General features: G+C 42.4%; 1 protein-coding gene across 1 annotated transcript in view; it reads right to left on the bottom strand.

Moving 5' to 3' along the window:
* Positions 1 to 8,447: 8,447 nt before the first annotated feature.
* MAOB (monoamine oxidase B) overlaps positions 8,448 to 27,252 on the bottom strand; it is a 53,814-nt gene continuing 35,009 nt past the window's right edge. Inside the window, exons 7-16 of the mRNA XM_005489013.4 lie at positions 25,883 to 26,032; positions 23,661 to 23,820; positions 22,859 to 22,955; positions 22,073 to 22,126; positions 17,685 to 17,742; positions 16,692 to 16,789; positions 15,483 to 15,594; positions 13,488 to 13,550; positions 12,929 to 13,090; positions 8,448 to 9,976 (exon numbers count right to left, since the gene is read on the bottom strand). Of these exons, the coding sequence (XP_005489070.2) occupies positions 12,935 to 13,090; positions 13,488 to 13,550; positions 15,483 to 15,594; positions 16,692 to 16,789; positions 17,685 to 17,742; positions 22,073 to 22,126; positions 22,859 to 22,955; positions 23,661 to 23,820; positions 25,883 to 26,032 (948 nt within the window). The 3' untranslated portion in view covers positions 8,448 to 9,976; positions 12,929 to 12,934. The remainder of the gene's footprint in view (positions 9,977 to 12,928; positions 13,091 to 13,487; positions 13,551 to 15,482; positions 15,595 to 16,691; positions 16,790 to 17,684; positions 17,743 to 22,072; positions 22,127 to 22,858; positions 22,956 to 23,660; positions 23,821 to 25,882; positions 26,033 to 27,252) is intronic.

Below are 27,252 nucleotides of genomic sequence, written 5' to 3'. Positions count from 1 at the left end.
CAGCCTAGCAAGGCTTTCCTCCCCCCATTACCTGCCCAGCCCACAACCTCCTGGCATGGGAACTGACAGCTCAAACCCCTCTGGTTGGAAAGCACTGTGTGACAGGTCTGGGAAGGGGCCACCACCTCAAGGAAGCAGTGCCAGGTTGCAGGGGCTCCATGTTTTGGAGCAGAGAACGTGGATGTCCCCCGGGGTCACAGTGGCCCTCCAGTCATGCTTCTTGTGTGGAACATGGGGAGGTCTGACCAGACACACCCAGGTTGCTAAAAAGGTACACCCAGCCTCAAAATGGGGAGGGGTGGGATGCTCAGAGAACTGGGGCATGCTTCATTCCTGGAAGTGCTCAAGGTTTCCTTGGATGGAGCCCCAAGCAGCTTGTTTTGATCAAAGGGAATTGGAATGGGATGATCTTTAAGATCCCTTCCAACCCAAAACATTCTATTACTGTGTGAAAATCCATTCCGGGAAAGCAAGAGGTTGCTGCCTTCACTTGGCCTCTCTGCTAGTCCTTCACCAACAGTACTTTTCAATTCACATTTGATTCATCCCCCAGGTTCATATTTGATCTCTTTTCCCAGGATCGAACATACCCCCCAACTACTGGCAAAATTAGCATTATGCATTTGAACAAAAATACCAGCCAGGGTGATGTGCCAGCACAGTCTGACACATCTCAACCTCCAGTTTCCCACCAGTGGGTTCCCATGTCCCACTGACCAGGTTCTGATGCCCAACAGCAAGGGCTTTCCTCAGCCAGGAACCATGCTGGGGTCAAGCTGGGGACTGGTTTTAAATTCTCTGCACAGAGTTCAGCTCCCAGCTCCACAAAAACGAACAAACAAAGAGAGTCCTCCACTGTGAAACATGGCTATAGTCAGTTCTATTCCTTGTGGGTTGCTTCTCCCCTGCAACAGTTGCTTTTCACACACACACAGAGAAAGGAAATTTCATCTTGATGAAAATCCAGGAGGGGAAATCAAATGTGCTCTTTGTGAGTGAACTGTAACTTTTTCTTTTCCCACTCAGCTCCTGCACTTGGCAACAAATGCTTTGGGCTCCAGCTGCAGTTCCTATTCTGCTCTTTATTTGTACTGCTTGGCTTTCCAGGTTCTGTTCCCTGCTCCTTGCTCTCTTTGTTTTGGGGTTTTTTGACTCATCTTTGTCATTCTGGGACACAAAACAGAAAGACACAGATGCTGGATTTTCCAAGGTAAAAAAAGAGCAAATTTTAATTCTGACTCCAACATTTATAGATTTCCAAAAGTGACAGTGGATTGGAAGGTGACAGTGCCACCTCTCCAAAGACACTGGACAAACCATGTCTATCAAATTTCTCCTCCTCCATAGAAGAATGCAAAACAATAAATTATTTACATAAAGTGTGTGAGAAAGTTTGTTACAAGAATGTAAACATCAGAAGGCTTAGAAAAACTTAAAAAAACAGGGTGACACATCTAATATAACAGAGACAGGATAACCCAGGACACATAGAAGGAGCAGGAAAAAAAAGTTTCCCAAGTGAGAGCCCATTACACATGAGAGGAGAGGGAAGCTTCAGCAGGGGAGCTGGCTGTCACAGACATCTTTTCATGAAAAATCCTTTTCTTAAGATTTTTCCTCATGAGAAGCTGCGAGGCCTCAGGAACAAAATGTAAACAATGGTTATCTGCTGCTGTGGAATGCAACAGGTGCATCTGTGATTGGGCCATGTTGGTTTGTTTCTAATTAATGGCCAATCACAGTCAGCTGGCTCGGACTCTCTGTCCCAGACACAAGCTTTGTTATCATTCTTTCTGATTCCTTTCTATTCTTAGCTAGCCTTCTGATAAAGCCTTTTCTTCTATTCTTTTAGTATATTTTTAATGTAATATATGTCCTAAAATAATAAATCAGCCTTCTGAAATATAGAGTCAGATTCTCGTCTCTTCCCTCATCCAAGAACCCCTGTGAACACAGTCACAGCTGGCACCTTGCTGGGTGCCAGAGGAGATCAGCAGTGCCTTCAAGCCACACATCTGTTCCTCCAGAGTCCCAGGGATGTGGTGCTCCCTGGTCTATAATGAACAGACCAGACAGGGGCATGAATTTGCATTGTCTCTAACCTTACCAAGCACAAGAAAATATAAGATAGATGCCCTTTGCTATCTGTATCTTCCTACAGTTCTTCTTTATGAAATATGCCTGCCACTCAGAGTACAAGAGGGCAGCTGCCACTTGAGATGATGTTGAAAATGAAGCAAAGGACATAATTATTGCTTGTGTTGGCATTTGGACTTCCATGACCAGCTCACTCACTTGAAAACTCCTTGGATTATAGCCTGAGCCCCATCATTTTCATCAAAACCTTCCTTAAATCCAGGACACCTGGCTGAATTCCAAAAGGCAGAGGCTGGCATTTGAGGAGGAGTTCTGTCAGCAGATACCAGCTGCAGACAGCATGGCCCGCTCAGCACCATGGCACAGGCTGAAATCTTCTGGGCTACCTCACAGCAGTATTTTATCACCTCACAAAAATATATTTGTCAGGAGCTTCACACTTTAGTTTGCAGAAAGGTCTCTGGGGGCATTTCTGCATTTCTGGCCTGGTGTTCACCCTTCCTGTTGAAGTCTGGAAGAGAAGCACACTAAAGGGAAATGATGCAAGTCCCCAGCTTTAAAAATAAGTTCTGACCCATCTCCAAGCTCTGATGTGCCACACTGGAGGAAGCAGAGGCTCCATCCCTGCAGGCTCTGCCTCCTGGCCCTGGCCAGTCCTTAGCAGAAATCAGGGCAGTGAAATGGCAGAAGCACCAAGTCCCTGGCAGAAATCAGGGCAGTGAAATGGCTGAGGCACCAAGCCCCTGCCAGCTCTGCAAAACTTCCTACAAAGGGCAACTTGAGTCCTGTCTCCTGCTGGGCAGCACAAAGGAGCTGGAAGAAAAGTGTGAGCACAGATCCTAAATGCTCCTGGGCATTCCCCTTCTCAGAAAAGTGAGTTTTTGTGGGGGCAATTTGCTTTGCAGGGATGGATAGAGGTGCTGGCACTCTGAAAAATTGCTCTGGCCACACTCCATCTCATAAAGAATTATTGGGAAATAATATAGTTTCTAATTTAGTTAAATAGTCTTGTTCCACTTTGGACTGAATTGGCAAGTGGAGGCTGGAGTGATGTCTTCCCTTGATTTTGATGAAGTACAAGCATGCATTTCAATTGTTTAAGATAATGACTGCACAGCCCAATGGGACACCTCCCTGCCTCAGACCTGGAATAGAAGTTTCTACATCTGAAATTATAATGTAATTTCTGCTAAATGCAACACTGCTGTGCAAAGTGTTTTCTTACAGCTTGGAGCATATGCAAATTGGGCACAGCCTGAGGGGTGACAAGGATGCCTCCGTGCATTATTGATAGGTTTCCTTTTCCCTGCTCCCTGCCAGCCAAGCACCAGAGCATATTGGAGTGCAGAGTTAAATCCCAGTAGGCAGAGGGGAAAACAGAGCCACTTAATGAACCAAATCATCCAAAGGCTGGTGTTTCTGCTGGGTACCACTTCCTCAAGTGCTTCTTGGAGTCTCTGCTGCTGCAGGGAAATGGGACTCAGGGACAGCCCCCCTCTCAAAGACACTGCTAAAGTTCCCTGACGTTATGCCCTTGAGCAGATGAGGCTGGTCTGTGTTTGCTCAGCCCCTTTCTGCTGTAGGTCATTGTCAGGATCCAGGACATTCCTCTGGCTGCCCTGGCAGGGAGCTCAGAGACCTTGGCACGCAATCAAAAACACTTCTGCTTCAATTTAAGCCCATGGAAGCAATTACCAACTTTGTGTGAAGATTTACAAGCCACAAGAGTTTGAGTAGAATGATAGTCAATTTACCACAGGGTGAAAAAGTGGAATTTTGGGGTTTTTAGAATGGGAGTTCAAGAGACAAGATGGAGGAATCTGGGCGTGTCCTGTCCTTCTTGTTCTTCTGCTTGGCCTCCACCTTCTGCTGGGATGGTGAGACTTCTGGATTGGTTTAGAGTAGAGACAAACTGACTAACATAGGTGATAGGTACTGGAAAATTATTGTAAATAAATACACGTAATTCTTAGTATAAAAGGGTAACACAACCTAAGGGTGGTCAGTGTGCCACAACCCAACCTGCCAGACAGATCTCAGTGGGTCAGAGAAAGAATGTGATAGATAAGAGAAAATAAACAACCTTGAGAACCAGAGCCCAGGAATCTTGACTTCTTCTTTGGTTGTGGGGCTGGGAAAAAAGCCTCATTCATACCTTGGGAGCCATTCCAACCACAGAAACCTGAGAGGTCAGATGAATGGATCACCTGGTTGTGGATGAGGCTTTTTCTCCCCCACAAAGCTGCAGGGATGGTGGGAAGGAGTCTACAGAGCCTGTAGATGTCAGAGTAAATGGAGCTGGATGGAAATGGATTATTATTTTAGGGCTGTTCTGCTAAGAAAGAATTAGAAACATTGCTATCAGAAAACTCACTGTGCACACAGCAAAAATCCAGCCCTGGAAGAAAGCTAATACCTTTTGCTTTTAAATTAGAAACAGCATCTCACCTTCTGTCAAAACACAGGGTGAGACCAGCTTGGACTCAAAACTACTTGGCTTGCCTCTTTCAGCAGTGCCAGGAGGAATGGAGAACTGGGATGAGCCAGCCTGGCACTGGGTCAGTCCCAGAGGATGAAGCAGTGTGTGTTTCAGTGGGTGTTTCACAGGTATTTTGACATGGACCTGCTGGAGAGGGCCCAGGGGATGTTCCCTGAGCTGGTGACAGGACTGGAGCACCTCCCCTATAAGAACAGGCTGAGATAATTGGGGTTGTTCAGCTGCAAAACTGAACCAATACTCAGATATATATATATATTTATACTATATATTTGTAATATGTTGTCTGAACATCTGTATAACTTGGTTCTGAATGAAATATATGAATGTGTCATAATGTTAATTTACTTGAATATGTACTTCTAGAAATGCTGCAACTCTGTAATTAAAAGAAGAAGGAGGAATTGTAGGGGGATACAGTATGGGTAAATGAAGGTGGTATAGAATGTAATCTTATCCTCTAAAGAGTTGCAGCTGAACCAATTACTAGAGATTAGGAGCAGGTCTGATGTTAACAATCCACAGCTGCAGCCAATAAGAAAAGTGTTATCAAAGAGTGGATTGGTTGGTAGAGGGGAATTGGAGTCAGTTGGCTGCTGTGAGGACAAGGAAGAGTCAGTGCCTTGAGGAGCTGCCTACAAGAAACATCACGGCAGTATGGAACTCTACCAATATGGAGCCCCTGCATTATAATGCCAATAGAACCTTTGCAATATATGACAACAGTTTCTCTTGGGCCTCTGGAAGAGTTGCCTCCTTTGGGGCAGCAGCTGGGACTGAACAAGGTGCCCTTGAATGTCTGAGAGGCACAAGACAACTGAGTTTTACCTCATAAATTTCCCTCTAGGTGAGTAAATATGTGCTCTTTGCTGAAAAAGTGAGATGCAAGTAAATTCCATCCAATAACTGAATTTCAAAATCCCTTCCATACCTCCTACATGGAAACAGAGAGAAGGTCCTACAGTACCTGCATGGGCTCAAACAGCAGATGAGGATGAGGAGCCTCCTCCCACACCACAGAGCAGGACCAACCTGAGAAAAAACATGTCTTTTTCCAGCAGATACCAAACTGTACTTTGGCTCTACCATCTGAGGCCCGTCATTCTTGGATTTTTGGGCTTTTTCTGAGACAATTCCACAGGCTCAGCGAGAATTTATCCTGTCTTGAGTCAGAAGGCAAAACTCATCAGTCCCTCCAACATTTAGGGATCTGCTCCAGATGAGAAATTGGTAGAATTACACAAGACAAGAAGAAAAAATTATCCTCTTATAGTAGCACTGAGTTTTGCATGATTTAGCCAAATAATTTGCACGCACATCCTATCTTCTTCTAAACAATGAATGGGTTTTCTAATTGGTTTCTTGGGAAATCATATTTGTATCTTTTACAGATGTTAAACAAAATTGATTTCTTCTGTATTAATCTGTCCATGTTAATTTTCTGTGCACTGGACTGATGGAAATAATGAAGCACCCCTTGGCTGACAGAGTCTCTTTGAAATGCACTCTGAAGCTTTGTAAATAACTAAATTAATAATAATACATTTCAGTTATGTCCTCTGGGATGCTCCAGGATATGTCTGAACCAAGGGTTAAAAAGGTAGGTCAAATCTGACTCTACTTTCCACCCCTCACCTCTGTGAATCACATGTTTAACTATTTTAAAATCATCATTAAAGTCCACATCCATCACACAACCTGCACTCACATCAACAAAACCAACCAAACAAAGCAAGAGAAAAGTTCCCTACACAAAAATGAAAATAACATCAAAACACAGAACAAAAATTGGCAATTCACACAAAATCCACCCCTTGTGGTGAAGGCACAATTACAGCAAAATTCACAGTGAGTATTCTACTCTCTAACAATGTTCAGTCCCTTTTTTGCCCAAACTTTCCCAATTACCATTCTTATTTCAAAATCTTCATAATCCCAGGTTTCAGCACCAAAAACACTGTGGTGGCTTGGCCCTGGCTGGATGCCAGACACCCACCAAAGCCACTCTGTCACTCCCCTCCTCAGGTGGATAGGGAGAGAAAATATAACAAATGTCTCATGAGTCAAGATAGGACAGGGAGAGATCACTCATCAAAACTACCATGGGCAAAACAGGCTGTGCTTGGAGATATTAATTGAATTTATTAGCAGCACAATCAGAGCAGGAAAATGAGAAGTAAAAATAAATTGCAAAAATAACTTCCTTCCATCCCTTTGTGCTTCCCAGCTCTCCCTCCTCCCCCTCAGTGGCACAGGGAGATGGGGATCGGGTTATGGTCAGTCCATCACACATTGCTCCTTCCCCTGCTCCAGTGTGGGATCCCTCCCATGGGAGACAGCTCCCCATGAACTTCTGCAATGTGAGTCCATCACACAGGCACCAGTTCTCCATAAATTTCTTCACTGTGGGTCGCTCTTCCACAGGGTCAGTCCTTCAGGTGCAGCCTGCTCCAATGTGGGTCCCCACAGGGTCACAAGTCCTGAGGAACCCTGCTCCAGGGCGGGCTCCTCTCTTCATGGGCCTCCCATGGGTTCACAGCCTCCTCTCAGCATCCCTGTGCCCCTCTCTGGGTCTCCTTCCTGGGCTGAGGTGATCTCTGCATCCCTGAGCCCCATTCTGGGCTGAGGTGATCTCTGCATCCCTGTGCCCTCCTGGACTGAGGTGATCTCAGCATCCCTGAGCCCTCCTGGGCTGCAGGGGCACAGCTGCCCCACCAGGGTCTCTCCAGGGCTGCAGGGAATCCCAGCTCCAGCCCCTGGAGCAGCTCCTGCCCCTCCCTGTGCCCTGCCCTTGGTGTGTGAAGGGCTCTTCCTCTCACCCATTCTCACCCTGCTCTGCTCTGGCTGCAATTACATCTGCACTATAACTATTTTTCTTTCCTAAATTTGTTATCCCAGAGGTGTTACCACCTTTTCTAACTGGCCCAGCCCTGGCCAGGAGTGGGTCCATCCTGGAGCTGTCAGGGATTGGCTCTGCTGGACATGGGGGAAGCTTCCAGAAGCTTCTCACAGAAACCACCCCTGTAGCCTCCCAGCTTCTAAAACCAGGCCACACAAACCCATACAGCAGCAATGTTTTAGAGGCATAACCACTTGCTGGCTGCTTTGAGGGCTATGAAATGCATTGCTGGTTCTGACATGGTTCTTAGGGAACAGATACTTTTGAGAGTGTGTGAAGGATTAGTTGAGGGTGTTTGCTTTCATTGTGTTTGTGCTCCTTTATAACTTGTAATGCTAAAAGTTAAGCCTATACACAGAACACTGCACACTTCAGATGTTTTTCACATGGATGGTTACAGTTTCTCCAGTATCCATGGCCAACAGTTCTGTGCAACACAGGTCCCTTCCCAGGAGCAAATTTGTTCTTCAGTTCCATTATCTCTCTAGCACTGACACTGAGCTAGTGGGTGAAATTAAGTGATTTTGGTCTCTCTTTTCTTCTAGGGTTTTCATGTTTACATCACACAGTATTTGGGTACAAGGTCTGTTTCTTATGTTCAGTTTGAGCCACCTACTCTATAATAGTAAAAACAAATTCTTAAGTGTAAGAGAATTCTACCATCTATACTTATACTATAATATCTATACTACTACCAAATGTGGTTTGATTTTTTCTGAATTGTGTATTTAAGAGGTTGAGTGGGGTTTTTTGCACTGTTTTGGTGGGTTGCTTGGGTGAGTTTGTATTTTTATTTATATTTTCCTTTTCTTTATAGAGTTTACTTTACTAAGAAAAGTTAGCTAAGCAAAGCTGAAGTTACAGGTTTGAAATGCAAAATGCTGTGTCAGTAAGTAATACCACTACAACCAAGCCAAAAGAGGCTTCCACAAAAGAAAAGCCTCAAACAACACGTGACATGACAATATTTATTGATTCTAATTAAGGTTAAAAAAATTTCACAGCTGTCAGATAAAAATATCTGCAAGAGCCTATTTAAAAGAGAGCTGAAGAAGGAAACCAAGGGAGACAGTCACCACAGAGGCACTTTAGAAAATGCTACAGTTATAAAAGGCACAAATTCATCACACACACGCACAGCATATATATTCCTGCAAAATTAAGTCACTCTTTTAAAATTTATTTTCCAAAACACAGAGGCAGGCACCACTGAGCACGGAGCTGCACAGGAGCACAGCAGACACGCCACAAGCGGCACTCTACAACAACGCCTAAAGGAATTCACTGCAGAGACACTGGGAAAGCCAGGCTGCTTTGGCTGCCTCATTTTTACACTCTGGTCTTCAACAGAAGGAAGATCAGGGTGATCTTAAGTTGGTGGAGACAGGAGAGGGAATGTTAGTTGGTTTGAACATAGGTCGGGTTTATTTGTGAATGTTTGTCACCTGTGATTTGAGGGGGGTTGCTTCTTGCCCAAGAGCAGTGGCAGGTCTGTTATTTAATCTTGGCTCTTTAGAATTTCTGCAGGCCATACAATTCCTTCTTCCTCAAAAATGTTACGTTTTCGTGTCTCAAAAAAGGGGGAAAAAAATCTTAAAATTTCTGCATATCTGTAAAGCCTACTTCAGTGAAACAACAGTCCTACAGTGGACACGGAAAGATTTCTTTAAGCCCTATAGTTTCTTGTCCAGGCCATGGGTTCCAGTGATGGACAATGCTCAGAGAGGAACTTAATTACTTGAATAATGTCTTTGTATTAAGAGCAGATGTGCTATTTGGAATCAAGAGCTGCACTGGGGAAAAAATGCACAAATTAAAGGGAAGACAAGGGGTCTGCCTCAGATTTTTCACATCCTTGTTATTGTTGAGTAGTCTGTACAATTAGATTTCAATTACTTTGGTTAACACAGATTTTTATGCCATGACCCCTCATTTCTTGCAATGTACAGTGGCTATCAGAACAGTATACAAGAAAGGAATTTTTTTTTTGTAAACTCTTATGAGCATTACAAAATATGCATGGTAACACAGTTCAGTTTGTAAGAGACAAATACAATTATTTCTATGGTTGTTCCTATAGTACATTTTACAAAACTGGTAAACTCTTGCAACTTTCATGATAGCAGTTGTCTCATCAAATGTGTTTATAAATTAAGAATACAGCACAACTGGTTATCCATTAAAACAAACTTCATTCCTCTCTTCAAAGGGTTGGCATGAATTTCAATTTCAAAAATGTAAGCCAGTGCTAACAGTTCCCTCCAGCCACAGGGAAGCAGCTTGATTCTCTACCTCCATTTGTCAATTCCCTCATTACAGTGGCATCCATGTACACAAGGTGCCACGTGTTCCTTTTGTGTGGAACTGTTGAGAAAACAGTGGCAAATCCTTTTTTAATCCCATAGTGGTGGGAAGGCCCACAGCACAATCATAGCAAGACACGGCTGTAAAGACAGAGAGAGCTTTCCAAAAGCTTTGGCAGTCTGCAAGGAAGAATACAGAGATTTTAGAGTGTTATTAGAGATGTCACAGTTCAGACCTCCCAGTTCCAACCAGATTTGATTAGAAATCTCAGGGAAGCCAAATTAATTTTGAATTTATTATTTTTAATAAATCCCTGCCTCACCTACTTTAGTTGTGGCAGAATAAGATGAGAAATGGTTTGTGGGATTGCTTTATATTTTTTTCCATTTTTCTTTCACTTTGAAACTAAGAATAAAAAAGGCTTATAAGTATTGAAACTTTTCAATTTTTTTTTTAATTGGCCAATTTCATGAAAAGCTTAAGTTATGAAGTTCAGTTTTAACTACCTAATTTCTGGTTTTGATTGGAATTTCTCCCCTTGTGTCCCCCGATCTTGTTAAACTGGGAAAAACTTCTGCCAGGTTCAGGAGCAAAGAAGAGAGGGATACAATTTGGATGTGAATGAAACCAATTTATCCTCATTAGTTTCATGAATTTGCTCCCATTTAGAGAATGTGGAGTATTTCTAGGGCAGAAGCAGGACCTGAATTCCAAGCAGTTTTGGCAGAAAAATCATCTGCAAATGCAGCAGCTCTTTACATTTAATCTATGTATTCACAGTCTAGCACTTACAAATATTGGGGGCAGGACTTCAAAAACGCCTTCCCAAATTTAGGTTCCTGTGTTTATTTCTGGCCTGAGAATTGTGTGAGTTGCCAAAGCTCTGAACTTCCCATTCAGCTTTCAGTTCCTAATTCATGTAGTAAATAAATCACAGGCAGAGAAAGCCACACTGAAGCTCTCTGCAGTAGGCAAATGTCCCAGCAAATTAGAGCTCCATGTGATACAACCAGAGAGGCCATATGCACACTGCTGCACTCCTCCTCTGCCTTAAAGATCTTTATGCCTGAAAAGTTCCCCCATGCATTTTAAAAGGCTGTTATGAGCCTATTCATTTGTGATAAAATCCAAGCTGCTGCTCCAAGATGATGTTTAAGCAGCACATCAAGTTAAAAAAGAACAAAACCTAAGGGCCAGAAAGCAAGGTGCTGCTCACAAATATTACAGCTTTCCAAGCAGCTCAGTGCATTTCCAGGGGACTATTTGGAGAACAAAGCACTGCTCTACACAAGTAAGATCAGATGCTAGCCCAAAAAATCTGCCTGAGACTGGTGATACAGCTCCTCACCGTCTGCTCACACCAGTTGCTGAAGTTATTATTATACTTCCCTCCATGGCTCTTTACTGCAATCCAATACTTTTTACATATAAATTGCTACTCCTGGAAGGGAGAAGTGCAGCAAACAGGCTCTGAAAAATTCCAGACATCTCCAACTTCATGTGCACCAGTTCTTGTTCTCAGCCACACCTGTGTCTCCCTGTTTCATCTTGTGCACAGGTAACACAGCAGAAATATCCAGAACAAGGTACCAACACACTGAGAAGTAGGCACTGAGGTTTTGGTGGGTGGATTTTTGTTTTTTTTTTTACTTCTCCCCCCACCCCTGCATACTGCCTTATATTTTTATATTATATTATTCTATAATATATTCTCTATATTCTTCTTTATTTTTAATTTTTTAACAGTACCAAGCTGTGGAGAGCAGAAGCACTTGCATGTCTCTCTGCAATCCACAGTTCCCTTTGATCTCACTATCATTTAGATCCCTTATTAGTTACCGAAAGTGCATAGCCAGTGCAACCCAGCACAGCAGGCAGAAGTGGAACTGCTAATCCCATCAATACGGTTGTTAGGAAAGACCAAAAACTCTAAATCAGCAAAACTGTGTTTCACCATGAAGCAAGAGTTTGGGGTCAAATAAATTGGATGGTTTTTTGTCTTGTTTGTTTTTCCTTTATTTTGTTTGTTTAATGCCAACACGACATTTTCAAGCCCATTGTGCCTTAGCAAGCAAGAGACAGCCTCAAGGTGCTGACAGGGACAGACAGACTCCACTGGAGGAGCTCTGCTGTGCCAGGCAGCTGTGAACACATCTGGGCAGCCTGAAATTCAACCACATTGCCAAACAGCAGAACTGTTGTCCTTTAGCTCACTGTAGGACATATATGCCCCTGGAAATGCCAAATCCTATGTTGCATAGTTCAGATGGATAAATTTAGCCTGGCTTGTCCCCTGGGTAAGAAATAAAAATACTAATAGTTTCTTACTAGACTTGCATTAACTATCTGATTATTCTGTAAACTGTGGGTTTCTTTATTCAGCCTACCCCACAGGAAGGCAGAAATCCTTTGTTTACAACTAGAGATTTTGTTGTAAAGTACAGTACAAATAGGGCCTGTGGAGACTTGGGGTTCAGGGTCTGGTTCAACATAAGAGTAAAACCAACCAGAAATCTCACCAGAAAAGGCTTCAGAGAGATATTTTGTCACTTCTGTTCTGAAATCTGGATTAAAACCTCAAGGTGATAACACTTGGTACCCCAGAAACTCAACAACCAAGAAGTTCCTGCTAGAAGTAGGGCTGGACCCTAGAAGTTCTTTTTCAAGTAAAGGGATCCCTTTACTATATCCCTTCTGTCTTGCCTATTTTCTCTACTGCTTTTATCTCTTGCTCAGATTTTGGAGGCAGAAAATTACATGACAAAAAAAGGGGGAAAAAAAGAGAAAAAAAAAGAGAAAAAAGAGTAAAAAAAGAGTAAAAAAAGAGTAAAAAAAGAGAAAAAAAGAGAAAAAAAGAGAAAAAAAGAGTAACAAAAGAGTAAAAAAAGAGAAAAAAAGAGAAAAAAAGAGAAAAAAAGAGTAACAAAAGAGTAAAAAAAGAGAAAAAAAAAGAGTAAAAAAAGAGAAAAGAAAAGAGAAAAAAAAAGAGAAAAAAAAGAGGAAAAAAAAGAGAAAAAAAAAGAGAAAAAAAAAAGAGAAAAAAAAAGAGGAAAAAAAAAAAGAGAAAAAAGAGAGAAAACCCCTCTGAAAAAAAAAGAAAATCCCTCAATTGTGAGGCACTGAGCTGGCACCTTTTTTCAGTTTCGAACCATAAGTCCCTTTTTGTAGGCTAACAACCCAGCTGCAGCCACAGAGGTGAGGAAAGTGGAAAATCCAATCAGCTTTAGCAGTCCTGGCACAGATGGCAAGTTCCTCTCCCAGAAGGTTGTGGTGATGGGCAAAGCTGGCACATCCTGTGGGGAGAGCATCCATTATCCACATACATCTCCACTGTGGGGAGGGATATAAATCAAGAGATTCTTGCAGCAGGAACAGAACTGGGTTAAAGCAGTAATATCTTATCAAGAAGCAGTATATCCAGATTTTCTGCTCAGTTAAAGGGAGGAACACACACATGGAAAGGATTCACAGCCCAGTTAAGAACTGCAGCTCTTTCCAATCCTCCCATACAGGCTTGTCACATGGGTTTCTCTCCTCTTCCTTTTTTAGGGAAGGGAAATTTTGGTGAAAAATGGGAAGTTTTCTGTGGCTTTGATTCAGTGAACTTATATAAAAACAGACAAAAAAATTTATCTCATCAGCAAAACAGCAGAAAAAAACCCAATCCATTTTATCTAAATAAATACTTACAACTGATTCAGGTTCTGGCTTCCAAATTTCACTGTCTGGGATTTTCCTCATAGCAAACAGTATCTGAAAATAAATAACATTCTCAATAAGTACCATTGATTCTTCAAGACAGAAAAAATAAATTGGCTTCAATTGTTGTTTAAAAATGGCATAACTGAGCACACAAATCACAGTGTATTCCAATTTTAAAAGAAAATTCAACCTTTTACAACTTATTTCTGTAGAGGGCTGATATTTAATAAGACACTACTCCTAGCGGAACACAGAAACAGAAAAATCTCTTTATGCTTAGTTAGTCCTTGCAAGATATTGGAATTTGGCCAGTCCCAGGGGAACAGGATAAAGTGATTATGACTAAGAGTTAAGCAGACACTCATGGCAAAGTGAGGCATGAAGACACCAGCTACAGGGAACAGCTTGTTTTGCAAATTTTATCCTGATGTAGGAAGAGGAACAGCATCCCGGGAGTGATGACAGACCACTACTTTCAGCCAGAGAAAGTAAAACTAAAACTAAAACCTTTGCAATGAGAAGTTTCCATTCAAAGAATCAAAGACAGCAGAGATCAGTAGGATAGCAAAGACTGTTTGAAACAATATTCAGAGAAGATAACAAGATTAGTTTCTTCTACAGTGAAATAAAATGAAGATGGTGATTATAATGTTTTCTCTATTCCAGGCATTTGTAGATTTAAGATTTAACATCTTTTACAAGGGGCTTTTAGCGTAGACAAGACTCATGGACAGTGTGAACTCTTCAATGCAGGAGAGTGAGAAGCACTGCATTTTCAACATGTTTTCCTTTCATAAGTAAATATGAAAGAAAACATCAAAATTTTTATAGTCAAATGCTTCTAACTAGTCCTCTGCTGAGGAACCTCTGCTGTAATGTCATTATATCAGAGAGATCATGAGATCTCTGGACCTTTTCAGGAGCACCTTAGGTTTAACTTTCCAAAATGGGATAATTTATGAACAATTGATCTCGGTCTCTTGGGGCATGGGCATGGGCTAGATGAACTCTCCACATTCCTTCCAGGACAATTTGTGTTCCTTGACTAGTTTTTAGCCACAAGGTTCCCTTCACCTCATAAAACAAAGATTAAATTTCGTCTGCTGCTCCATAAACTCTAATGTTCTGGAAAATACTCAGGAAATTGGCATTTTTTCAGAAGAAAATTATCTAAGTCCTTGTTTAGTGACTCGGTGTTAAGGCTGTCCAAGTGGAACATCACTGTGTTGGAAACATTGAGGAAGGGCCTGGCTTGGTGTGCAGAGCTGCAGGACTGAGCTGTTCCCTGCTCTGACAGCCAGGATCTCTCAGTACAGTGATTAACAGATTTGGGAGGAAAATGACTGGGGGAGAGTTTGGGACTTCTGTAAAAGAAGAAAGGGGTGAGTTTGACAAAATACCCAGAGCCCTTCCTAATATTCCAAATCTAAGTGCAAAACCCTCATCCTTTTTGAAGTCAGTCCCCTTCGCAGCAATTTGCATTGAGATTCAGAACATCCGAAGCTGTCACCCCTCAGTTCTCATTTCTCCTCTGTCACAGACATCTTTTATGGAAAATCCTTTCCTTAAGATTTTTCCTCCTGAGAAGCTGGAGGCCTCAGGAACAAAATGTAAACAATGATTATCTGCTGCTGTGGAATGCAACAAGTGCATCTGTGATTGGTCCATCTTGGATGTTTCTAATTAATGGCCAATCACAGCCCAGCTGGCTAGGGCTCTCTGTCTGAGCCACAAACCTTTGTTATCATTCCTTCCTATTCTATTCTTAGCTAGCCTTCTGATGAAACCTTTTCTTCTATTCTTTTAGTATAGTTTTAATGTAATATATATCATAAAATAATAAATCAAGCCTTCTGAAACATGGAGTCAGATCCTCGTCTCTTCCCTCATCCTCAGACCACTGTGAACACGGTCACACCCCTCCAACCACAAGGCCTTTTATTTTCCACAGGACATTTTACAGTGGTCCCTGAGCATCTGTACCTCTCTGGCTGCTCTTTCTCCAGCCTGGACAGCCCCCTCCATGTACCCACTCCACTCAGTGGCTGTCTCTGTGCCAGCAAAATAAATCCTGCCAACGGGCTGCCGAATGATCCTGGAGGGGGACAAGCACAAAGTCACATCAGCTGTATCAGGAGAGAACTGAAATAGCCGGGTTAATGCTGGAATAAAACTGTTTTAAATGACAGCAAGCACTTGAAGATAATAGCACTGGGTGAGTGGAGCTGGAGGGGGAGTCTGGGTTGCATTTAATTTCTTACACACACCAGTGTTTACATTTTTGAAATGGTTACACTGTTCACAGGTGAAAATGACAGCTACAGGTGAAAAGGACAACTATTCTGAGATGAGACTTACACTATCTCACAGTTCCAGCCCATGGCATAAGTACCAATGCCAGGCATTACTGGCACAGTGCAGCATTTTGAAATATAACCCCATAATATTTGAAACAATAAATAAATAAGCAAAAAGCATCATTTTAACTCTATTTTTGCCAGAATCTGCAATAATTATGATTTTAATTACCTTAAATACTAAGGCCTCCATAAGCTCTTTGTTCTAACTGCTTTATTGCTCTAAGTTACTTTTAAATTATAAGAACTTAAGCCTCAAAAGTACAGCTCTTCTACCACATTAAAACCTGTGCATCTAAATCACATCTCCAGTCTGAAGTAAGTCTTTTTTTTCTTGGTAAATCTTATTTTTATGCAAAAGCTTAAGTGGAAGAGGACTGTATACAATGGCACAGTGATCACTATATTAAGCTTTCACTGCTGAAAAGAAAGGAATGGTCCAAAGAAATCACTTATTACCATCAATGTCAGCAAGAACTAAGTCTGACAGTTTTTAAAATAATCAGCTAAAGGAGTGCTTGAAATGGCTACACTGATCTCAAATACCCAAAGCATTTTTGTAAGCAGACTATGGAAGCTTCCCAACTCCCTTCCCAAACCTCCTCAGCTGAACTCACGAAACAACAGGAGTGAATAAAAGCCCCTCATGACACTGAACTCATCCATCATAAAGCCCAACAGAGACAAGTGGAAGGTTATCCCATTTCAAACATCCCTCAGTGATCTTAAAGGTATGAAGTGAACAGTGACAGAGGATTTATGACCCTTTCTGAGGATATTTATTAACTTGGTCTTATCTTAGCACTCCAAAGCCCACTATAAATAGACACTGTACCTTCCATACTGAGTCATTATGCCTGGTGGGAAGTAGGCTGTGTAGCAGCCCCCAGAATACTGCTCTTCACACCAGTTCTTCTCTTCATAATGCACAGGCTGTAAAACAGAGATTAATTCACTCAGGGAAAGGACAGAGTCTCGAGGAAGTTAATAACAGAACCGAGGAGAGAGCAGAGAAGAACAGTTTATCATTTGTTGCATGTCAACATCTGACAAGATGAGCACATTTAACAAATATCTTAATGCAGCATGAGCTCAACAGAATAAGCCCTGAGTTTTTAAAAATAAGAATACACTGTCTAAAAAACCAGTTAATCTGGCCATTGTAGAGCATAATCCTCTTAATCTGTCAATGTTAATTTATGCTTTGTGCACATACTTTGAGTCATGTAAAGCAAAATTAACCTCCAATGTATACAGTTGTAATGTGTACATTGGGTACAAATATACACAGTTAAAAATGCAAAATGTGGCACTTGCATGGTTCTCTGTACAATATCATTGTGTTGAAAATCTCCAGATTGGTGTCTACAGCTTTTAACTCTGTAAAATTGTTCTTAAAAGTGTAAGTGGCAAAAATTAACATAATCTAAGTGTGAGATCACACAAACCCTAAGAGTCATTTACCTTTACAGGGAAGAGAAGGTAAGGGAAAGGCAAAAGAAAAACAACCCAAAATGTGCAGCAGTGGATCTTAACAACTAGTAAGAGAGAAGACACAACATGGACAACAGAGGGAAAGCCTGCCACATGTGACAGCAGCTGAGGTTTATGGTGGCAAGCACTGAGAATCCCAGCCATGGAGCTGGGCAAGAATATATCAACAAAACCACCTTTTAATGTTTCATTAATGTTCATAAATCTCTTTCTTATCTTCAAACCCAACCCAAGGCTGGCCATAATCTTCTCTCCACTCCCCTGGTGAGGGCAGCAAGTGCTCCCACAGCTGGTGCCTTTCCCAAAGGTGCCTTTCCAGGGATTTTGTGCTTACGTGTAAAGCTTCCTCTGATCCCAGAACCTTTGCATAGAGCTCACACAGCCTTGTCTTCCTGAGAGAGAAAAGCAACAGAACACTTCAGTGTGAGGAAAGAGAAAACAAATCACTTCTAATGTACCCTGCATCTAAGAGGACAAGTATTGAATCTGCTTGAATTTGAGGTTCCAGCTTTTTAGGATTTATCTCAATTCATCAGCCTCTGAAGCACTAGAAGTAACCCGAGCTCCTGTGCTGCATAAGTGCAGGTTTTCCAACAGTTTTGCAAGCTGTTTTCTTAAGATAACTCCAGCAGCCCAAACCCTTAAATTACCCAAATGGTCTCCAGCCTGTCAGGAAAAAAAGTAGTAAGGCATTGCACTTTTTGGTCGTGGCACATAGTCTAACTTACAGTTTGTTCCTACAAAGATGCAGGTCTCAATATACTGCAGCTCTCAGGGAATCAGTACTTCATTTCTGTTTATATAAAATTTCCTCCTGTTTTAAGTCTATAAATCACTGAATGTACTTCATTCCTGAGTCTTACTCTTAGCCATGCTGCACCAATTACCAAAAGCAAGAGGATCAGGATGAAATAACTATTATGGAAAGCAAGCACAGCTCTGGAAAGACATTTACTTCTGGAAGAAAATCCAGTGCTTCACAAAAAGCCATGCTGGGCACAGAAACACAGGAGTCCCAGCTCTGAAACTGTGAGGGCTCCTCTTTCAGCTATAAAACATGTGAGGAAACCACATGATTGCTGCAAGAAGCAACCCAGCCCTACGTGAGCTCAGCTATACCCATGATAAAGAAATCAAAGAATGCCACGGAAAGAGGATGAAGAGAAACAGGATGACTTCAAGGGCCATGAAGGTGCCCTCACGTGCAGGCTGGAGATTGAACAAGAAATGAAGGTTGCTACAGCTCAGGAAGAGCTGTGGCCCTGGGGTGGTTTTGCAGCTGGCTGGTGTCAAGCCCAGCAGCAGCAGGCGGAAGGAAACAGCTCCTTCCTTCTGTCCTGCGGCACAGGACCAGGGTCAGCCTGCTCCAGAAGCACTGGCAGGCCAGGAAGGCTCAGGGAGCTCCAGGACCTGAATATGAGCATTCCCCTGCAGTCAGGGGTGACACAAATCCAGCCACAGCCACAAGGAAAAGGGTGACATCCCAATTTCTCCATAAGTGGGGTGAGCACTGTGCCCTGCAGACCACCAGCCCCTACAGAGTGCCTGAACAGAGCAAAACCATTTTAACAGCAGGGTCCAGCCAAGCCTCCGCTGATGTCTCACAAATGCCACCAATTCCTCCCTTCAGGGCAGGTCAGAAACACCACAGGGCTCCACAGGAAAGGGAGTTATCACCTTGGGACCCATCTGCTCCACCCAGCACCATGCTAGGGATGAGAAAGACCCCTCTAGACCTGCCTGTGCCCTGTCCTTTTTCCACAATGACTTGCAGACCCGTCACATTCACATTTTCTGAAAAATCCCTTCGCCCAGGACTTTTCTCCTGGAAGCTGAGAAGCCTCAGAGAAAAAGGAAAACAAATTCTTATCTCATTTGCTTCTCCTGTGTTGTGCTCACGTGTGGAATGTGTTTGAAGATTGTTTACCCACAGGTGATTGTTTCATTGGATTCTGTGAGAATTGTTTTGACTCATTGGCCAATCAGGGTCAAGCTGTGTTGAGACTCTGGAAAGAGTCAGGAGTTTTCATTATTATCTTTTCAGCCTTCTGTAAATATCCTTTCTGTATTCTTTAGTATAATTTAGTATAGCATTCTTTAATATAATATAGTATCATAAAATAATGAATTAGCCTTCTGAGAACATGGGGTCAGATTCATTGTTCCTCTCTGCCACGGGGGTCCTAGAAAATACAATATAGACCCTCTAGGGACCCTGGAAATGGCACCCAGTGACAGGTAGGCATTGTCACTTGTGGCCGACTGCAGGGCTCCACGAAGGTGCAGTTCACAGCTGTGTGCTGAGTGCATTGCAAACACAGATTAGCTAGTTTAAGGTAGCTGTGCAAAGGAAAATATTAAGCTTCAGGTCAAGGGCATCTTCAGACTCTTAAGAAGTGCAGACATTGGAAGGAATTAGTCATCAGTAACAGGGTATTATTTGACAAGAAAAAAAAAACCTCAAATGAAAGAACAAAGCAAAAAGCAACAGTTTCTAAAGGATTGAATTGTATCAAGATAAATCAATCATTGAGAACATTACCCCTAATAAAAGCAACCTTTGCATCTTGCTGGTGTCTCTGCAAGATCTGCATTTTTTGTCCTAGAGAAGTTTAAAGAAATTCTTATTCATGGACTTTTAGTTAATGCTAGCATGGAACATAATAGCACTACATGGAGTAATATGCAGCGATTAAAATCCCCATTTCTGGGCTTTGGGCTCAGCTCTGAAATTGCAATAAGCACTAAATAAGAGAAGCTACCAAGGTAGGCTCCTGTTGAGAGTCACACTGTGCCCAGTGTGCAGACACCCAGCCCCTTTCCTGGTCTCCTACTTCTCATCAGCATGTGATGCCATGGCCCTCACTGCAAGCTCTGAAAGGCAGGGCACAATCTCACCCCTGCCACCTGACCTGGGAGTGGCACAGCTGGGAAACAGAAGTGAAATTCACTCCCTTCAGTCTGGCTTAGCTGCAAAAAGATTTCCATCCTCTCCCACAGCTTCCAAGTCATGATTTAGGACAGCTGCCACAGACTCTACATCCTACTCTGCATTGCCAAGGAATACCAAAATCAGCACCATGAAGGGAGAGCCCAGGCTGTGTTGAGCACAGCATCTCAGCAAGGCTCACCCTCTGCAGGGTGTCACAAGAAGCCTGTGCTCAGAACAGATCCCTCCCTGCAACACCTCTGCCCTCATCTAAATTATACAAACTGGTTGCACCCCGAGTGTACACTGGGAGAAGGTCTGGGCTCATGTTCTGCCTTCTCCTGCACCCCAAATTCCACTGGAAGGAGGATTGTGCTCTTGGGGAGGACAGGAGCTGTTCCTGCCTTTTCTGGCTGTGGCCAAGACTGCTGGAGCCACAAGCAGCCCTGCTCCAGGGTAGAGCCAGCACATTCCTGAACCATTCTTTACCAAAGTCCCTCCTGGCCCAAGGTTTACTCCACAAAAGACTTCAAAACTCCTGTATAAAACCCAGCTGCTTGCAGCAGCAGAGTCAGGTAATTGTGCCAGTGCTTTCAATGGCGAGGGAAAAGGATGGAGCCTTGCAAACAGCCAGGACAGACCCCAATTTCACAGAAAGAAAAGCTGTTCTCAAGGACTGCAAATGCTCCCTTGTATTGTGGGTATTGACATACAGTGTAAGACACCAGTTGGTGTTTAGGATGGCTCAAAATTTTGGGCACACTGGATTTCAAAATACCCACATGACTTTTATCATCTGGCACCTGCTGGGCCTCTATCTCAAGCCTCAGTGCTTGTCCATTCCTGCCAAAATTAAAAGGGCTCTGTGGAACCAGGCTGGGACATAAACAGCTCCATTTAGAGCCATTATCCCCAGACTGCCAGACTATCTGAGATGACTGAATCTTCTCTAGTTAGACCAGCTATTACTGTAGAAATGTTTACTTGGGCACACTGCTCCTTTATCATATTTTAAAATCAAATGTATTTTCTCCCTGTCAAACCAAGGCTCTCCTCATAATCCACAGTTTCTTCTTTTAGCTTTGTTTTGATCAGATACAGTGAATCAGTGTGATGGAAAATAAAAAATCATTACTTTATGAACTCCATTTTAGTAATATACCAAAGAGCACTACTCTATGCAGAGATTTGTTTCAAGAAGACAGTAAAATGACCTTCACTGTGCCTGAAGGGCAATTTTTTCCCCACACTGAGGGTCCAGAGATGGAGGCAGCTTTCTGACCCCTCAGTGATGCTGAACCTTGCTCATAAGTTCAAGTTGCACTGAGTTACAGATACTGAAAGGACCCTCCAGGGTAAACAGAAAATAAAGATAAAATCAAACACAGAGGCCAAACTTTTCCCTTCTGACAAGCTCTCCAAGAGCTCAAGGCACCTGCAGGAAGCCAGGGAGGTAGCAGTGGGAGGAGGAGGCTGATCCTGGAAAATTTCCACCAGAATATCTACACTACTTTTATATTGAGCCCCTTAGAGCTGTTCCTTAGAGAAGCCTTGTGGGAAAATAAGAACCAGGACCAGAGAGTTTCCAAAGGGCAAGAGCTGTGTGGGAATTCCATGGGTCCTTCCTCCAAAACCAAGTAAGGCATCTTCTTCCCTAATGTCTGCCTACTGGCACAAGCTTACAGACAACTCCTTCAATCAGGGCATTTTTTTCCCTAAATAATAATATTTTTTTCCCCTAATAACAGAATTTTGACTCGAATTCCACCCAGATCTCCAGGGTTTGTACTTACCTTTCTTCTTTGGTGAGACCTGTCAGTCTTCTGCACTTCCGAGCAAGAATAAAGCTGGAAGACCACAAACAATTTACTCCATTATGCTGCTACATCCCCTGCCTTATTTAAAATGCCAATAACTTAGGATGAGGTGCTGTGATTCACAGTAATAGCTTTAGGGTCTCTAATAAAAACATCTATTTCACCTTTCTGCATAATGCTCTACCTGCTGCTTGCAGGACTCATTTAGGAAGGAACCACTCTGAAATTCATGTTAGAATGTTTGCATGAGCTGTTTCCCAATTACTTTAATTTCATACAGCCTTGGGTGCAGGCATATAGCAATGACACAACACCTGGGACTGAGCTGGAAATTGTTTTTTAATAAAACTTTTAAGACTGATCATATTCTCTGGTTGCTAAAATTACCAGAAAAAAAAATTATTTCTAGAAAACAAATTTTCACTTAAAGAACTGAAGTACTTAGAAGTACACTTTTGCAATAATCCTCTTTTTCTCCTCTTTCTTTCCCTTTTCCAAGTTTGTAATTTGACACTTACAAAGGCAAAAGATGACAGTGATAAAAAGTAGAAAGTTAAGTAGAATTTAATTTTTTTAATTAGCAATAAAATCATAGAAAAAAAAATTGAAGTAAAACAATCACAGAACATCACCATGCACTGAGAAACTCAACTTTTAAATATTTTTAAGTATTTTCTTTCAAAAGTATCAGGTTTTCCACTTGTTGCCTCTATGACAAAACAAAAAGCATTAACTAGAGAAGACACTTTCCTTGTTTCTTACCCTATTATGGCAGGAAAACTTCCATCAGGCTTAGTGTCATCAAGTGTTAGACCAATTGCAGCTTCCTCATCTTCAATGATCATGGTACCACAATACCCTGGTAAGAACAAGGTGGAAAAGCAGCCATGAATCAAAACACAGGAGCTTCCAAGAAGTTGTAAATACTCAGTCACCTCCTGCTAATCCATCCCAAACTAATAGCCAGAACATGTCAGGATCCAGAACCCTCAAGTTCATTTACAAAGGTGAGGGTGGGTGATATTTGTAGGCAAACAGATGTGGGCTCATTACAGCCATTAATGAGAAGTGGGTGTTGCTGCATCGCAGTTTGCCTTGGATTCAGTGAATTCCAAAGGAGGAGTCATGATGGAAGAATTCAACATGTCAGAGGAGCCCAGGACAACTGGCCCAGCTGGGGATGTCTGTGGGAAGCCACCCTCAGTTAACGCTTACCAGCCCATCCAGAAAGCAGCATTTCTGCAGACCCTTCCATCACACATCACTTGAACCTCCACAACCCTGCACAAGTGAGAGACGCCCATCCCATACCCAGGTGCCACTCAGGGAGAGGACCACAGAACAACCAAGGCAGGAATGAATTCTCCCTTCATGACTATCTCCTTTTCTCATTCCCTGGCCCAAACTCTCACGTTTGTCTCACAGGGGAAGGCAAAAAAGGCATAGAAAAATATGAAGTCTCCTTCTAAGGTTTAGCATGCTCTGATCAAAGAGTCTGTCCTGTTGCCAGGTACTCTCTTCCCTCTCTCTTTCACTGCTATTCCTTTCCATTAAAATGCAATACCCTTCTTCCTCCAGAAAGTTTCCTTGTAGTACACGATGCACTTGATGACTGAGCCCATGGGGATTCTGTTGATGAGCTGGTTCCTCATTGGGGGCAAAGGTGGGTTGAAATGAATCTTCAAACAGAGAGCTGGGGGAATGGCACTGATCACGTATTTGGCCTGGAAAAGAAAATATCCATCAGCCAAATACATTCTCCCCTGTGGCATTCACATTCTCTGAAATAATCCCTTCACCCAGGATTTTTCTCCTGAGAAGCTGAGAGGCCTCAGAGAAAAGGAAAACAATTCTTATCTAGTTTGCTTCTCCTGTGTTTTGCTCATGTGGAATGTGTTTGGAGATTGTTTACCCACAGGTGATTGTTTCATTGGAATCTGGTATGAGTTGTTTTCACTCTCTGGCCAACCAGGGCCAAGCTGTGTCGAGACTTGAAAGAGTCACAAGTTTTCATTACTATCTTTGTAGCATTCAGTAAGCATCCTTTCTGTATTCTTTAGTATAGTATAGTATTCTTTAATATATAGTATTCTTTAACATATAATAATATAAAGAATAATATATATTAAAAATATAATATATAAATATATTAAATATATATATTTTTTGTAAAGTAATAAATTAGCCTTCTGAGAACATGGAGTCAGTTGCATCATTCCTGCCTTTGTCGGGACATTCCCAGCAAATACAATACTCCCCTACTTCAGCCCAGGTGTACTGCCCTAATGGTCCTGGAGGACACTGGGGAGGCTGCAGGGTGTATCTTGTGGAGCAATTTTGGCATTTAGCATAAGAATTGCAAAACTAAACCCTCACAAAATGTTGTTCATTAAATAACAAGCATGCATTACATAAACAGCCATATGTTCAAATGATGGGCAGCTGCCCTTCCCCTGGTGTTTAAAAGAAAGCATTGTGCTCTATGAGTCCACCAGTCTCCCATCCATCTGGACTCCTCTGTTACAACTTGGAAGCAAAGCTTGCAGTGTTTTTCACTGAAAGTTTGTTGCTGAATTACATTTTACACCTTACAATTACTCTCTAATTCAGAAGGCAATTGAACACAAAGAGATGCCAGGAAAGGATAAGTCTGAACCCACACTTTGCTTTTAAGACAGCATTTTAAAGCTCCTACACTGCTGTTGGAGCCACTTAAATCTCTGCTGTATTTTTGTACTGTGGAGAAGTCAAAAAGGAAAAGCTAAAGGTTTTGTAGCCACCACTAATGACTTCTTTGTGGACATGTGTAAGTCTCTGTCTGAAGTTTCCCTCATCTGCCTCACAACTGTCATGAAAGGGACAGAGATTGGGGACCACTGAAGAAAAAGGACCCTCGTCTGAAATTCTGGCCCTGCTTGCCAAGGATCCTGAGGCCTGGGCACAGCTTCTGACATTTCTAAGCTATTGTTCACAGGTGTGTTTGCTGTATGCTACACTGAACCTGGTGAAAAGAGGAAAGGGGCACTTTGCCCTTTTGCAACAACAGCCCTGGAATTTTTCCCACCTCTTGACCTGGCTGAACTTCTCCTGAGGTTTTGGTTGGTCCCCACAGAAGACCCCTCACCTGTCTTACAACCGCCATGACAGACAGAGATGGAAGAAGCCTCTCCATCAAGGACTGAGACATGAAACCCCTATGTGAAAAGCCCCCTCTGCTCCTTCCAAAGACTGGGACTGAAACCCCCAACCTGGGGGAGGTGTGTGGGGGAGGCAAGCTGACCAAAGCAAGGTGGATGTTGCAGGTGCGAGCAGTGGACCAAGAAGACAATGGTTCTCGCCCACTGCTGAGAACATGGACTGTGTTTACCCTTCTCTAAATACCATTTTTCCCCAAAAAATACAATAAAGCATCTTTGATTTGGTTTCAAGATTCATCCCCTTCTCCCTTAAAAAAGGAGTATAACAGGAGCTCGAATGGACTGGAACCTTGAGATCTCCCTGGATGTCACCTGGTGAACTCCATCAGGTGGACATCGAAGGACTTCACCATTTCTACATTTGGTAGCTACATACCTTCCTTACTCTTCCTCCCTCTTTTCCTTACTCTTCTCTTTTCCCCCAATTCCTCCCCGACGCATTTTGCTGTGGTCATTCAATAAAGGCACATTGGTTTTTGATTAATACTTCAAACCCCCTGTGCTGTGTCGGTTTTTCACACTCTGAGATCAATTCATGAACCATCACAAAACCCCTTCATAAGGACAGATGGTGACAACATGGCATCACCTCATACAGCTCATGGTCCAGGGTCTCCACGATGATGCTGTCCCCGGACTGGTCGATGCGCACCACAGGCTTGCGCAGCCTCACCCGCCCGCCCAGGCGCTCCATCATCTTCTCACTGATCTGCCCAGAGCCCCCAACAAACTTCCTCTCCTGAAACACAGACAAACAGCTCAGCAGAGCAGTGCTTGTGGAGCGTGGATCATGGTAAGCATTTTTGTCAGCACTCAAAACAACCCCTCTTCTTCCATTGTTATCGAAACATTTCGGGGAATTTTTGCAGTTTTTCCTCTCCTGAAACACAGACACGACAGCTCAGCATAGCAGTGCTTGTGGAGCGTGGATCACGGCAAGCATTGCTCTCAGCATTCAAAACAACCCTCCTTCTTCCATTGCTATCAAAACATTTTAGGGAATTTTTGCAGCTTTTCCTCTCTTGAAACACAGAATTTCCTCTCCTGCAACACAGAATTTTTTCCTCTCCTGAAACACAGACACAACAGCTCAGCATAGCAGTGCTTGTGGAGCGTGGATCACGACAAGCATTGCTCTCAGCATTCAAAACAAATCCCCTTCTTCCATTGCTATCGAAATATTTTAGGGAATTTTTGCAGTCTCTGGAAGTGCACCCATTTTACTTTCTCTTTCCTTCAGCTTCTCAAATCCTTCCCCTATTTGACCACCATTTGAACTCTAGTCAAAACTAAAAGTAATAGTAACTTTGGAAGAAAATCCCTTCTCCAAATGTGGTCTCCAAAAAGATTCTACAGGCCTGTGTGAATCAGCAAGACTTCTGGAAAGTGCTCAAACTTTCAAACCTTTCTCTGAGCTCACTCATCCCTGCAGAGCTCTGTGTATCAGAAACAGGAAACCTGATCTTCACAATAAATAACAAGGTGTAAGAAGTCACATAGCTCACATCAAAAATGTCTGCTGCACTATGTAATTCAACCCAACTTAAACTGAAATCATCTCTAACATAGTACAGAATTCAAATAATATTTAATTAGAAGTATTTAACTTAAATTACCTACAATAATTGCTTATCTATGCATATTTATGCATTTTAATATGGTTAATGTATTTGCATTTTTATTTATGATTAAATAATTAGCACTTCTAAAAATATATCTATTTCTAATACAACTAGTGAAATTTGCACTTCTCAAGTAGAAGACCATTAACAGTGTCTTTACTTCCTTCAAATGCAGAAGCAGCTCCAATGTACCACATTGCAAACATTTCAAAGCAATACCATATTTAGGGGTGTTCATTTTCTTCAGAGTGATCTTAAAATCTTAATGGTGTTAATGCTTAGAAATTTGCATCTTAGGAACTCAGCTCTAGGCCACTTTTTTAGTATTAACTTGCAG

This window comes from Zonotrichia albicollis, chromosome 2 (assembly GCF_047830755.1).
Source record: "Zonotrichia albicollis isolate bZonAlb1 chromosome 2, bZonAlb1.hap1, whole genome shotgun sequence".
NCBI classification, from domain to species: domain Eukaryota; kingdom Metazoa; phylum Chordata; class Aves; order Passeriformes; family Passerellidae; genus Zonotrichia; species Zonotrichia albicollis.
The sequence above is the reverse complement of the archived record's forward strand: the minus strand, read 5'-3'. Positions and strand labels throughout refer to the sequence as shown.